The 15,529-nt window shown below is 40.5% G+C and overlaps 1 protein-coding gene across 1 annotated transcript in view; it reads left to right on the forward strand.

Annotated features, from left to right (window-relative positions):
* Positions 1–15,529, forward strand: part of LAMA2 (laminin subunit alpha 2) — a 437,413-nt gene that overhangs the window by 276,094 nt on the left and 145,790 nt on the right. Inside the window, exons 31-34 of the mRNA XM_090032537.1 lie at positions 2,527–2,661; positions 3,325–3,449; positions 9,170–9,256; positions 10,155–10,210. Of these exons, the coding sequence (XP_089888663.1) occupies positions 2,527–2,661; positions 3,325–3,449; positions 9,170–9,256; positions 10,155–10,210 (403 nt within the window). The remainder of the gene's footprint in view (positions 1–2,526; positions 2,662–3,324; positions 3,450–9,169; positions 9,257–10,154; positions 10,211–15,529) is intronic.

The raw sequence follows: 15,529 nt of genomic DNA on the forward strand, positions 1-15,529 counted from the left end.
GTAATGAAGGTGGGGGATTGACCAGGGCACCAACCCTAGGCACTGACCCTGGGGAGGGGTAGCGGGGGAGGACATTAAAAAGTAGAAGCATCTGTATTGCCAGATCATAACCAGTGATGCTGCCTCTCCCACACACACCTGCCATCCAGGGAGCTCAGGTGTCACAAATACATCTCTGGTTCCAGCCCACACTCTGAAATCTTGCTGACTTCTCCCAGACCTTGTTACTTGTTAGTAGAGCAAGGTGGATGCTGCCACAAATTTTCAGTGAATTTCAGTGAATGTTTTTAAATATATTTCTTTTTCCTGTATCCACTTCTCTTCACTTGTATTCTGCAAGTTTGGGGGGTTTGGTTTTTTGGGGATTTTTTGGAGGGGGGCAGTTTGCAAATAAAGTTACAGGCAGGAGTTCTTTTCAAAAAGTGATTTCTAAGGGGATATTACATGAAATCATTTAACTGAAGGTGCTTTTGAAAATTTTACTCTGGTGGTAGGGGCTACAGAAACCACTTAAGACAGAGTGCTTTGGCCAGCTCTGTTTGTCAAATTCATATAGGTATTTCATAGACCATCTCCTGCAGGGTATGAGAGCCTAGGGCTAAACAGAAATGCAGCTCCAAATGGTGGTGCCCCCAGTGAATGGGGCTCTTAGTTGTTTCATGAATAGAATAGTACATACTCTCATTATTTAGTAGCAGTAACTCTAGCTGATATTGTTGCAATTGCTGAGCATAGCTAGTGGGAAGGAAAGAGCCTAGAGTGTTGTGCAAAACATTCAGCCTTCCTGTGAAAACTGCACATTGTGAGAGGAGTAAAATAATAGCAGTGAGGGAAGAGGAGTGAATGGAGGGTAAAGGAAGCAAGTGAAGAATACTCAGAATTGTGTTATATCTGTAAAACTTTTATCCCATTTAGTTCAAGTATTTTACAGTGTGTAGTAAATAGATTAAGAGAAGTAAATGGTACACAGTTCATGAGGGAAAGAAAGTGAATGAAGGCCAAGCCTGACATCTTGCCTTGTTTATTGTGAAACCTTTATGTGCCCCAATATATGTGTGTGTATGTGTGTAGAGTGAGAGGGAGGGAGGCTTTTATAGATGCTGTTTGTCTAACCTGTGCCCAGCAGTAGATGCGGTACAGAAGTTACACATTAAGATCATTGAACATTTCTATAAGATGTTACTTTTTGAGGGGGGTGGAAATAGTATTTATAGTAAGAAGTAAAATTACTTTCATTTTTGAGATTGAGATTATTCATTTAAATTATTCATTATTGATTACTTTGAGATTATTCATTTAAATTAGAAATCCTCCCAAGCCATGACTGTTTCTGTGCATCAAGGATCTTAATATAGTTGAAAGAAAAATAAGTAAAAAAAGAAAATAAACTTAGATTACTTGCTTCTGAGTCTAAAAAATATAACAGTGTTTATACTTAGGGAAACTTTTTGTGCATTGGCAATTAGGAAGTTGACATTCTGCCATTTCTATGGAGATAATATAGTCTATGTCCAGTGTGCTCCACTGTCTATGCTCTTTGTGATACTACAAAATTGTTGTATATCCACCTTGCTCTACTGACAAGTAACAAGGTCTGGGAGAAGTCACCATTGACAACAGGATGTGGTCTCAACAGATTCTTTCATCAGATCAATATATCTGGTCACTAGTATATCAGCTGGTATCTATTTCTCAGCTGTATACTAACCCCTAATGGGCTGAACCATCCAAACAGCTCTGTTTTTGTATTGTACTTCCCTAGCTGTCTGCTTTTGGAAAGCTGCATAGACACTTCAGTACATTTACATAATAAGCCTGAAAATGAAGACTTGAGGGCTTGATTTTGCATATGTCAGCTTTGCTAGCAATTTTTGGTTTGCTCTCAGAATTTTATTGCCAAGTAAAAAAAAATAGATCAGTGATGGATAAATTTGATTTTGGAGCTAATAGTCCCAAGACAAGTAAAGCTTTTATTATTTTGAATTCTTTACTTTTATAGTCTTTAAATTACATGGCTATAAATAATGCAGCTGTGAAGACATTTTTTTCGCTGAGTATCATTGGGCATTTGCTTGTTATCCATCAGGCAGTATGTAGGCAGATATTACCTTGTCAAATCCAAAAAACACACCAAGGACAAGGGGAGAAGAATCATCCTGCTTGCTCCCAACAGCCTATGCAGTGTTTGTTTAAAAAATAAACCTCTTTCTCAAGAAATACAAGGAAGGATGTTTGATGCACAGAGTGAAAGGCTGAGTATTCTGCATCTGAATGAACTGTCTTGCAAGCTGCAATATGAAAAGACTGGTACCAATGGAGTGCTCCAGGGACTTTACAGAGATGTTTCCAGTTAGGTTTAGTTCCAGTTTCTATAAAGTATTGTATGTTGTTTATAACACAGTTGGAGACCTGTCAACTTTTTTCACTACTTGAAATAACTGGTTTCTTTTTTTGCAAAGATGAGCTTGCATTGCTTCTCTCATCCATCCACTATCTAATGAACTGTTTTCTTCTCTTTGTTTGCAGATTTGTTCTCCAGGATTTTATAGACTTCATTCAGTATCTGCTGGCAGGAGACCTAGTGCATCCCTAGGTACCTGTGTTGTATGCGAGTGCCATGGACATAGTGATATGTGTGATCCTGAAACATCTATATGTCAGGTATTAAAGTGCTTTCAAACCCATGCACTGTGTTTATTGTAATGTAAAAAGTGCGTGTTGTTCCATGGAACTGAAAAACTAGATGATGCAATTTAATGTCCTTTAGCTTAATACAAACTAGCCTCATCTTCAGTTAAGGCTTCCAGTTACATAAGTTTCCTTCTTCCTCTCGTTTCCATATCCCAGCTACTGCTTGCTGAAGCAGGAAAAGTGAAATACGTGTACATCAAATATGCAGTTTACTCTTTTTTCCCCCCAACAAGCAAAATTTTGTTACAATAGGTAATAACATACATGACTTGGTGACACAGTAAGATGGAGTTTTAATTGATTATTTCTCCTACGTCTCCTACAGCAGGAGCAGAGGAAGAAAGGGAAGGATGGATGAAGGGGATGAGAAATTCTGTAGCAATATATATGGCTAGCTGCAGGGCTCCATTCTTATTTCATGAAAATCCATATGTAACTCAGCATGGGCTTAGCAGATTCTCAAAGGAGGCAGCCCCAGTGAGAATCACATCAGAGGCAACAATGAAAAGCTCATTCAATAAAAAACATCCTTTGTATCTAAGAATGTTTGAATCCCTTAGGGTGAGAACAAAATGTTACCTTCTTTCTTGTAATTATCAAATAATACTTCTTCCCCCACCACTTCCTTTGTAGAACTGTGAACCCAGCACTACTGGTGACCATTGTGAAAGGTGTGCACTGGGATTTTATGGCAATGTCCAAGGATCTCCAGATGACTGCCAGCCTTGTGCTTGTCCTCTAATCATTTCCAGTAACAAGTAAGTCTATGGCACGAAGTGCCTGCCCACCCACTAATATCATTGCCTTGGTCTCACTCTGTGTCCTCAGTCAGTTGTACACAGTAGAAGTGCAGCATAGAGAGTCGTGCTAAAAAGTTTCCAATTCACTTTTACTAATTGATCTTGCTTAAAGAGTCAGGAATTGCTCCCTTGCTAATTGGTGATGAATAAATTAATAAGGAATGGAAAATGCAATACTCAACAGATAATGAATGTGTGTTATAAAAGGTATTCTCAAAAGTGAAGCTAGAGCAGAGCTCAAGTACAATGTATCCACGAGAGAGCTGTAAAAATCTTATGCTCATATATTGTGTTGGTATAAATGTATTACAGTGCCTTTCTTCCTCTACTGTGGAATTTATTGATTCCTTATTTAATGTTACATGAGTTTTAGGCAATTTGTGAAGGATAGAATAATTTTAAAGCAATGCAGTTATTGCAGTATAAATTTTATTGGTTGCCTTATGCTAATAAAGCTTGCCACCCCTCATATGGTACCTTAACATTTGAGATGCCCTTCATGCCATTAGGAATCATATTTTACCACTTATCTAAGAGGTTTGTAGCACATTTTCATTCTTTTGGAAATCTGGGGCCACGTAGCTTTCTTGAAAGCCACTTTTCTACACTGTCACTGATCAGAATGTTGTAGTGAGTATATTGGTTATTATGCTTCTCTTAAAAATGGCATCTTTTACCTTCATCATTCCATTGTTATGAAGGATAGTTTGAGCTTGGGTCATTTTTGGATGGGAAGCTTCTAAGTCTGTCTTCTGTACCTGATATCTCAGTCAACCTTCATCCAAGGAAATTTATGTTAAGACTCCTTCAGCACACATAAGTACAGATTCTAGACCAGCCAAAACAAATATTTAAGGGTGGATTAAGTTATCTGTTTCAATTCTTAGTAGCACATCAAATGCAACAAATGACTAAGACTGTAAAACTGTTGACCTGAAGGTATTTTTTTTTTTACAAAACATAATGATCCTTATACTTTTAGGTATCTGTCTCTGGGAGTGGAATCTCTCCCCTGTTAGGTGTCTATATAATTCATGAGAAAGTCAGTTCAAAATGAGATTAATTGCCAGCGTGAACTGTAATACAGTAATAAGCCATTTATGTCTTAGGCACTCAACTCTGGGTTGTGGGAAAGTATTTATGTCATATCAAGATTCACTGTCTGAAACCCTTTCTTGGATATATCATTCCTTTTGAAAACAGAGCAGGGTTCACTTCTTTCTTGTGGTGCTGCCCTTCTGTATAATAGCCAAGGACAAGAGAGAGCTAAGCCCTAAGCCCTCTTCAGCTTAAGGAGATACAAACCCACATCTTTCTCCTTCTGCAGGAGAGCATGCTAACAGCCCAACTGCAGGATTCTCTGGGATATAGCAACTCTCCTCTTGAAGTAGTACAACTGTGAAAAATATAAATATGACTGGGGCAAAATGAGGGAGCAGGGGTGACTAGAGTATTCCCCTATAGGATGAGTGACATAGGCTCCCATCCATGCTCTGAGGTGTTTCAGTATTTTACCTGGAAAATTACTGTTGCCTGTAAATTGCATAAGCAATGAGAAATGTGGATGAGAATCCCCTTAAGCATTCTCCCCTCAGACCCATGTCCTATCCCCCCTGCAACCTGCTGAGTGCTATTGTAAAAAAGAGGACACCACCAGTATCATCACAAGGGCTAGGTACAGACATTTAAAAGGCCTGAGCCTGAATTGATTCAATCTCCAGGTTAGTCTAACCTGGCTAGACTAAATTAGTTTGTAACCCAGACAGACATCTCAGAAATGCAGGTCCATGCCTGCAGTGGCTCAGGCTAGAAGCCAGGGGTGCTACAGCAGCCCTCCATTTCTTTCACCACACTGAGCTGAGGTGGGCCATGATCAGTCCCCAGCAGGATGTTCTGATTAGCCCAGAAGAGAATTGATAACAGTGTTTATAACCCCTAACTCAGTGTTTGTCACCCCATTAAGAAAACAACACAGGAACATTACCAGCTACCTGTTGATTCTGCCTGTTAATTCTACCTGTTGATTCAGTACAGACTATAGCCAGCATGAGGTCTGCTAGCTAAAACACAGACACCTCTCTGCATGGCAAAGGGGAAGGGGGAATTCTTGCTTAGCAGGGGAGAAGAAGAGCAGCCTGCAAGTCTCTGGAGCTGCAGCCATGAGGGGCCAGCCCTGCTTTCGGAGCAGAGAGCCCCGCCCAGCCCAGAGAGCATGCTGGGATGCTGAGGGGTGTCTGGTTTATCTTAAACCAGCAAAAGGTCTGGGACAGACATTGCATAAACCAGTTTGAGCCAAATCAGTTAAGTCTAATACTACATTCGACCAGGTTCATCTCAAACCTGTTTCATCCATTCTCAAACTAGTTTATGTACACTGAACATCTGTTCTGTTACAGGTTTAAATCAGTTTATGATCACTTAAACCGCTTTATGTGTAATATCCATAGCCTTAGAGGTATGTATTTAAGTGCAAGTGGGCATAGACAAAGTGTTTTGTTCATGAGCATGTTCTGAGCAAGCCTACTGGATTGAACGCCTCAGGGGAGACAGGCATCTTATTTAAGGATCCCTGTAATACTTTAGCACAAGAGAGGCAATGAGCTGCCAAAATAAAGGCATAGATAGAACTTGTGGGCTAAAGACAGAAATGACACATGGACCAGTATAAGTGATCGGAAACAGTTTCAAATCTATAACATAACAGAAGTTCAGTACACATAAACCACTTACAAAATGGCTGAAACTAGTTTAAGGTAAACCTAGATGGATATAGCATCAGATTTAACTGATTTAGGTCAAATCAGTTTACTGAACTTATGTCACAGATCCCCTCTAGATTCAAGTTAACTCATAGTCCCCCCGCATCCCAAGGTGCTTTGTGCCTCCCCCGCAAATCCTCTCCCTTTACAGAGTGGGTGGGCTAACCTTGGCCCAAGCTGTCTGCTCCAGCCAAACAGGGAAGCACGCTCTAGCACCCCTTGGCTTCTGGCCTGAACTACTGTAGGCATGTGGTTACATTTCTAAAATCAAAAGTGAATGTCTGTTCACTTGCCAATTAGTTCAATCTATGCAGCTTAAACTAACCTGCAAAGATTTAATTGATTCAACCTCAGGTTTTCTGACTGTCTGTACTTAGCCCTGGTGCCTAAGAAACTTCACTAACAAAAGCTTAGTGCACCCAGGACTTGAGGACCATTAAGATAGCCAAGTTTTTTGAAGACAGCACATCTAGACTGATGCAATCTCAATTCTGCCTAAATTATACTTGGGGTGCTTAAGTCCTTTTGTGGAGTTGCGCCAAAGCTCTTGGGATGACAATAAGAAAAAAAATAGATTCAGAAACTCCATGCAAGGCAGATAGTAATAAAACTATTGACTGATGCATGCAATACAGATAGGCAAGTAATTTGGCCACTTTGCAGAACTTAGATTGACAATAATATTTTTGAAGCAACGGGATATAATTGTATTGTTTTCATTTTTAAAGTTTTACAAAACTCCAACTAAGTTGTAAAGGATGTTTTCTTATTTTTGTGTACTCAGCATTCAGCTTCAAATGTGATGAGAATGTGTTGCTTATGGGTTTGTGGATCCATTTTTACAGACTCAAAAATGTGTTGGATAATGAGTTTGTGAGTAGATCAATTTGTTTACATTTTTTGCACAGGTGTAATTTTATTACTCATTCAAGCACTATTGATTTAATGCATTATAAGCGAGTTAGAGTAGGATGCTGACGGCACTGTACCAAGGGAGAGTACTCGCCCCAACTAAAGCCACCTCAGTGCTTTTTCAGCAGTAATCTGGTTTGGCAATCCCTTTGTGAAATCCTTGCACAAAATGTTGAATGAATGATTTTTGTAGCATTGCACCATTTTGATACTTAGCTACACTTTTCCTTTATTTATTTATTTATTAATGTGAGTACAGGAACCCAAATTACAAGGATTCCAACAGCTTGCTATAATACTCATTTTTCAATTATGCCATAGTTACTGGCTGGAGGAACAGAACTTATCTTCTGTGTGCAAAACATTCAGTGACAGCTAAAAAGAAAATATTTTAGTTAGTCTAGTACTCAGGCTATTTACTTCTTTGAAGGCCAGACCAAGAAGGTGAGATTTTCATACATGCTCTGGCCAGTGTTTGATTTCTTTCTAGCCAAGTGCAGAACTGTATTCCGTTTCCTTTTTCTCTGAGCCTGTCACCCGCCTCTGACACCACTGAACATGATTCTCTTCTGATATCTTGTCTTCACTTGGTTTCTGAAACTTGGTCCTCTTGTTCTTCTCCTCTATCATTTTCTCATCCACCTTTAAGAAAACTTTTTGGTAGTTCTACAGGTTCTGTTGATAGTGCCCTTGCCTTTTCCCACTACTCTCTCCATGCATTTGACTCACAGGCCTACTTCTCTATAACAGACCCATCTCCCCTGCATCTGCACTAATATCTCGGCCTCCTCTGGCATTTATTTGTGTCAGTCTTTCAGCTTAAGGTGAACATAACTAAAACAAAACTATCAATCTTTCCCTTTCACACTCTGACCATTAACCCCTTTCTCAGTTACTGTAGCCAAGGGCACTGTCCTGCCTGCTCTTCCAGTCTGTAACCAGGGTATTATCTTCAGTTCATAGCTAGGCTATTCAGAAAGAATCAGCAAGGTTTAAACTCAACATCTCTAATGTGGCCTTTCCTATCCTTAGCTAAAACTCTTATCCAGGGTTTTATCACCCTGAGTTTCAGTTATCATGATATCCTTTTCTTTGGTCTCATCAAATGCTTTGATCATATCCAGGCATATCAGTATACAAATATAATTTTCCTAGCTCACTGCTTTGACCATGTTATTCTTCACTATGCTTTCAAAACTATTGCTACCTAATATAACTTCTCTCATTCACTATAAAAAAGTTGACACCCTTCTCTAGTGGACAAATGATGCCATTCTCCATATTCTCCTTGTTAAATTTTTAAACAAGCTCCTTCATGATTTCTATCACATTGCCTCTCAGGCTTGGCAGCAGCTGCCCAGGAACCTCCAAGAAATACCTCCTTTCAAGCCTTCCTTAAAGTTCTTCCTTTCCATGATGCCTACAAAAAATAACTAAAATAAAATGTGTTTCTGATATATTGAAACTTCTTTCTAGCAGGCTGAACTGTATTTTCACAATTTCCTTGTACTTGCCTGACTTTCTCTATCCACTTATCCTTTATAAATTGTTTAGGGGCAAGAACTATATGTCTGTGATCTATTTGTATGGGGCCTGGCACAGTATGGTTCTGGGCCAAGGTAGTAGAAATAAATAATAATAGCAAACACTTGGGCAGGTTTGAATCTATCTATTAGGTGTCAGAGGTACTACAGTACAAAATGTGGGACAGAGGACCTAAAAATAGGTAAACATGGAGAGCAGGAAAATATACTGATTGTGCCAACCCCTCCCCGGTTGGCACAATCAGTGCCCCCCCTGACTCAAGAGGCATCAGTCACCCATGACTAGCATTTAAGTATCTGTTTGGGGATCTCCAGGTAAGTTTTTTTCACCAGGAAATCACACCCAGAAGAATTCTCTCAAATCATTTGAATGTGTGTATGCAGCATTTGTTAGTGGCTCTTCTATAGGCAAACTAAAGTGAGATGTCTATATATTAATATTATGTTTCTTTTTCTATTTTAGTTTCAGCCCCTCTTGTATTGTTGAAGGACATAATGATTATCGGTGCACTGCTTGTCCACGTGGCTATGAAGGCCAATATTGTGAAAGGTAAGACTGAGTGAGTGGCCTGGCAAGGGAGAGATAATGAAAAAGGAGGCCGTGTGTGAGGGGAAAAAAAAAGAATCTAAATGAAAATGTGTTAATCTCTAAATATGCTTCTTTTGACAAAGTATTTCCTCTTCTGCTTATGGCTCAGAATCTGGATGTAACAAGTATTTACAAATTTCCATTTGAAATTTACAAGAGATAAACTCATTAGCATTACAGAATTGTCTTTTAAATATTTTTAAAATTCTTCTTTCATTTCATTGTACCCTCAAGTTCAAATGAAATAGTTATATTATGTAAAATTATATATTGTCAGTATAGTTTGCCTCAATGTCTAGCATTATTTTCAGATTCTCAAGTTGACTATTATTTTATCCTTCTGTATATTGACTACAAGGAAGACGTTTACAGTTAAACTTTAATAAACTAAAGAGAATGTAGTTTTCCCATGTATAATGACATGTAGCTGCATATACAATATGAATAAGTTGAGCCCAGGTAACAGGTGCTTATTAATATAAATGTCATTTTTAACTATTAAGAATGTTATGGTCTTGATATAAGAGGCAGATAATGGGAGAACTTTCAAGTCATTCTGTAGTGAGGTTTTAAAACTTATTTTAAAAACTTATAGGACACTGGCTTCACTTTTGCTCATTCCTGCAGTCCTGAGCCACACCTGCATATTAATTACAGTATGGTGCCTATAATTATTTTGTCAATTTGGTTGCCAAATTTCTCCCCTATGTTTGTGTTTTTAGTCACAGAGCACCTAGATATTAAAAAATAACATGTTTTGGGAAGATTCAAATTGATCACAGGCTAGCCGATTAGAGGGAATTATAACACAATATGCATCTCAATAGACCAACTCTGGGTTCATATGCTTAATGTCTAGATGTTCTTCTGGGTATACTGGTGATCCCAAAACTCCTGGAGGATCCTGCCAAGAATGTGAGTGTGATCCATACGGTTCACTGCCTATCCCCTGTGATCCAGTCACCGGACAGTGCACTTGCAAACCTGGATTCACAGGGTGGACCTGTTCAGGCTGCAAGAATCGGCATGTGCGTGAAGGCATGAAGTGTGTTTGTATGTACACTAACATTACTTTGGGGGTTTGGTGGTGGTTCTAGTTGCATGCCATAAAGTGAATCTTGTTGTACCAGTTGTACCTATAGTTGGTTTGGTATTCTTTTTTAACCCCCTCTACCCTGAAAATACCCATCAGTATTCTGATTTTCCCTGGCAATCTGGCTTCCTGTTCTCAAAAGCCTTGAGCTGCTGGGAAAATCCTCAGCAAAATTTAATACACAGTTTACAAGAAAGCTCTGAAGGACTTCTTTTTGTTAAAGTTTGCAGTTTTGCCAAAGGTTGGCATTGCTACTTTGACAGATTAAAGATTTGAGTTTATTGAATTTTTTAGTATCCTCCTAAATTTTTAATCAGTGGTTCCACTGTTTTGTTCCATGAGTCACACACAAACTCTGAAAAGTTTTCAACAAGGCTTATTTGGTCATGCTAGTTCACAACCTCCTTTTGAAAGCCAGAAGATAGAAGGAATGACAGTATATGTTCACAAACAAAAAAAGTCTTTTGTTTAAAACATAAAACTAATAGCCAATACAGCCTTAAAACACTGAGTTAAATTTTACAGTACTGGTACCTTTGCCCTTGCCTTCAGTTTTTATATGTTCAGATTGTCTTCTCTTTTATTATTGTTTGGAATTTGGTTTCCGTGAAATTGGATATTGTGTTTGTTCTGAGCCCACAATCTCATTTCCTGTGATATTGTACTCTTATGCCTTATCAAAAGCACACAAAAAAATAAGGTTGCAAAACATATTTTTGGACACTTAGTCAATCCTGAACTGAAATAAGGCAATTTATTCCAAAAAACTGAGTAGGAACTAATTTAATTGTGATCTTTCTTTCCCTCCAGGCTTTCACATTATTGTTCCTTTTAAAATAGAATACAGATAGGGATCCAATAAGCCCTTGGTATATTATATATTTTTATCCTGTGCATGTTTGGATAGATTGGCAGGGCAGAATGAACTAGTTTTAATGTTTTATCTGATCTTAATTTCATTGTAAGATTTTAATTGGAGATTTTTCATGTTGTTATTTTTCTTTTTCTAAGTGAATCACATATAACATGAAGGCAGAGAGGCACCGTACAAATAACATGTATTTTTCACATTGGGTAAAATCCTAATAGTACTTGTTAGACCTTACTGAGTTTAAGTCTCAGTGATTTAGGTATTAACACTAAAAACATCAGCTTAGTGCTCAGCAGCTGTCAAGAAGGCAAACAAAATGTTAGGGATTATTAAGAAGAAAATTGTAAACAAATAGAAACTATCATTAGGCCCCTTTATAAATCCATATAAAAGATCTATAAAGTGTCCATACCTTAAATACTGTGCTCAGTTCTGTACCCACACCTCAGAGGGGATATAGAAGAATTAGAAAAGGTACAGAAAAGAGCAACAAGGATGATTAGTGGTATAGAAGGACAGACTAGTGGTATATGAGGAAAGACTAAAGAGGCTAGGCCTATTCAGTTTAGAAGAGATGCTTGAGAGGGGACATGATAAGGGTTTACAAAATACTAAACAACACTGAAAAAGTAAATAGGGATTAATTATTTACTATCTCTCACAATACAAGAACCAGGGGTCACAAAATGAGACTAGTAGAAGGTAGTAAGTTTAAAACTAACAGAAGGAAGTTGTTTTTCATACAGTGTGTATTTAAAGTGTATAAGTCATTGCCACCAGATGCTGACAGTTTAGCCAGATGCAGAAAGGGATTGGCCAGATTCTTTGAGGATGGGAGTAAGGGTACTGCCTCTGAATCAGATCTTCCTAGACTTTAAATGCTGGAGGCTGCAAGTGAGAGAGAAGCAGTAGAAACAGCCCTGGTCAAATCTTGTTCACTCTCCCTTTCAGTATCCACTCCTTGCCACTGTGTGACACAGGATACTGGGTAAGATGGACCTCTGGTCTGACCCAGTAAATGGCAGTTCTTACGTTCTTAATTTAGATCAACATAATCAGAGTTTAGTTGATATAAATGCCTAGTCATGCAGGCAGTGCCCAATCAGAAGGTTTAATTTAGTCAGAAACTGGTGCACCCATTTTAAGTTAGTGTATTACAGGAAGTGCACTAACTTAGACTGAGAAAGATCAGAGTTAACCTGATCTCATGATGAATGCCTGTACATGTTCGCAGCACAGTCCTGGGGCTGGGAAAGCCAGCTGATCACCTCAGCCCTGGGGGTATGCTGTTTCCATCCTCCCAACCCTAACCATGCTATTTTAGTCCCCTGACTTCCTCCATGGACCTGCCAACCATACTCCCTGGGCTTGCCAGTCCTCTCCATGTCACACCTGCTTCCACTCAAGTTACATCAGTCTGCCCACTCTGCTCCCAAGGGCCGTGAATGTTTGCACGTGATGCTCCCAGATGCTGAACGTGGATGTTATATAAATGAAAAGTATTACCATTATTAATATTCAGTAACTATTTTATAGTATACTATAAAGGCACAAAGGAAAAGCTAATATAGTAGTTCTGTTACATATAGCTTTAGGGCCTGATTCTCTGTTGGTCTGTATACAAGCGGTGCCCAACTAATCTCATTTTTGGGCCAGATGAATGGTATGGGTCCAGTCCATGGGCCTGTTCTGCTACCCAAGTGACAAGCACTATCACTTCTGTGTGTAAATAGTATGATTTACAAAAGCCAAAATCCTATTCACACATACAAGCTCCCTACTAATGGAGGCAGGATGAATGATGTCAGAATGAGTGAGTGGCAGCAGCGTTAATTGTCGTGAGCTGAGGCCATTAACACTGCCACTACTCCCCTGCCACCAAATTTCTGGACCTGTGGGGAGGCTGTAGGCCAAATGATTTGGCCCATGAGCCTTACCCTTATTTACACTATAACAAAATGGATGTCAATGACTAACAAGACAAAATAGTAGTTTTCCATCTACTTTACATTCCTAGTGCTGGTTTAAATGACTATATAATGTGTCTTGCAGTGAACAATCAAGCCCTAGGTGCACTTAGATAGAAAATATGGCTTACAAGGATTTTCATCTTGGTACCTAAAATAAAGCATCTAAAACTGCAGCTAGGTGAAAGTGCCCTAAATGAAAGTGGCCTGATTTTCAAATGTACTGAGCACCTATCACTCACATTAAAGTCAATAATAATTTCTAATATTCAGTACATAATGATACCAAAATAGTAAGGCTCAGAAACATGCGTCTATTGACATTTCTGTTTTCTAATAGTCTTATGGAAGGAAATTCTTTAATGTGGCCTCAATCCAGGCTGTATTTGTGTCATGTAAATCACTTATCTTTTCTATTTCTAATACTTATACAGAAACATTAGCATGGAGCTTTCATGTGTGAATGGGTTTGTGGCTTTTGTAAATCATAGTATTTGCACACAGAAGTAATAGTGCTTAAAAATTAGATATGCAGATTCTTGTATATGCAAAGTTGCAAGTTCACCAATAGAAGGACTTCTTTTTCAAATGTGAATAACCAAATGTTATAGTTAATTCTTAAAAGCATATCTAAGACTAGGTACAGATCTTACACATAATCCAGACTAGATGCTCGGAAATTGAACCAAACCCATACCTGTACAGATGTTTGGGACACATAGACCGAACTAAAATGGCAGTGCATGGAACTCCTGTACCAGATCCCCTATAGAATCAAGTTAGGTCACTATCTGCTGGCATCTATGACCATGTGTAGACGAAACAAGAGGTGTGTGTGCATGGCACTTTGAAGTAGGCTAAATGCTTTTGCACCACTTGAATGGTGTCAGTGTTTGCACGCCTTGGAAGCCTATTGCACATTATTTCCAGCCACCATAGGAAATTCAGCAGCATAGTGTGCCTTAAATGACTTGGGGCACAGCAAACTAAAACTCCTTCAAGGCCACGGAGCGAAGCACTGAGCTCCATGCAGCTCCATGGCTCTGGAGGAAGCCCAAGAAAAGTAGCAAGCCTGATCTTCCCCCGCTCCCCCAGAGCCTTCCTGCCTGCCTGCCTGAGCTGTGTGAGGGCCTGGTGCTTCCCCCCACGGCTGCAGTGCCCCCCAGGACCAACCAAGCTGGGTGCCTGCAGCCGGGTGCTACCTGAGGAGGAGCACCTCTGCCGTGGAGGGAAACACCGGCCCTTCCTGCAGCTCAGGGACCATTCCACCCACCAGCAGCTCATCCTCCCCACCTGAGAGGCACCTAAGTCAGTGGGGTATATGCACGACACAGGGGGTTAATCAGCCCTAAATTGAAGCAGTGCTTTTTAAAACCCACTGGTTCAATTTAGGCCCCCCCATTTGGTCTACACACACCCTTAGGCTCCCTTGTGAGCTCCATCTTGCTCCCCCCCCCCCCCGCTGCAGGGAGGTGCACTAGAACTTGGCTGCTCTTGCTGAATGCCCAGCTGGTCCTGCCCTTGGGTTGTCACAGAGTTATGTCAGCAAAGCCTCTGTGCACACCCTGCCTTCTGCCTCTGGCCAGCTGTCAGCTCTAGGCAGGAAAGAGGTGAGGGAGATGGGTACTCGGACTTGCAACCTGCCAGGGGCTGAGGCAGTGCCTGTGATGCACCCTGAATTCCCAGCTCAGGTCAGCGGGGCACAGAGTGTCCCTCCCCTATCCTGGTTCCATCAGAGCTCCGGGACCTGTGCACGCCCCTGCAGCAGAGGGGCTCCTGTCTCTGGGGAGGGTGAGTGGGGGCAGCCATGGGTGATTCCAGTGCAGGAACAGCAGCTGCAGCCTAGGGAGCCAGGTGAGCCTCTACCCAGCCCTGCCTACTGCTCAAGCACCAGCTGCTGCCAGCTGGGCTGGCTCAGCTCAGGCAAGTCCATTTCTAGCCTGATCTCCTCAGCATTCTTGCCAGCTTCCCTCCCCTGTGATGGTGCCTGGAAACAAAGCAAACCTATGGAACAAAGAACAAAACCCCAGCTGGGCCCAGGTGAGCACCACTCCTCACCAGCCACAGGCTCTGGGAAACAGCATGACCCTTCCTGCCCTGCTCCCAGACACACCACATCACATCTAAGGGGTTCCCGCTCCCTGAAATGTGTGGTGGGTGCCAGAGAGATCTGGGGAGCATGTGTGAGTATACATGTGCCACAGCCTTTCCTGGGTTCTTTTGCCAGTCCCTGGCACTGAACCTGGCTCTGCCCCCTAAGACTTACCTGGCAGTGCATAGCTGCAGATCCACCTTTGTTTCTG

The sequence above is a fragment of the Crocodylus siamensis genome, chromosome 1, assembly GCF_052110815.1.
Source record: "Crocodylus siamensis isolate JL-2025a chromosome 1, ASM5211081v1, whole genome shotgun sequence".
In the NCBI taxonomy this organism is placed as follows: domain Eukaryota; kingdom Metazoa; phylum Chordata; order Crocodylia; family Crocodylidae; genus Crocodylus; species Crocodylus siamensis.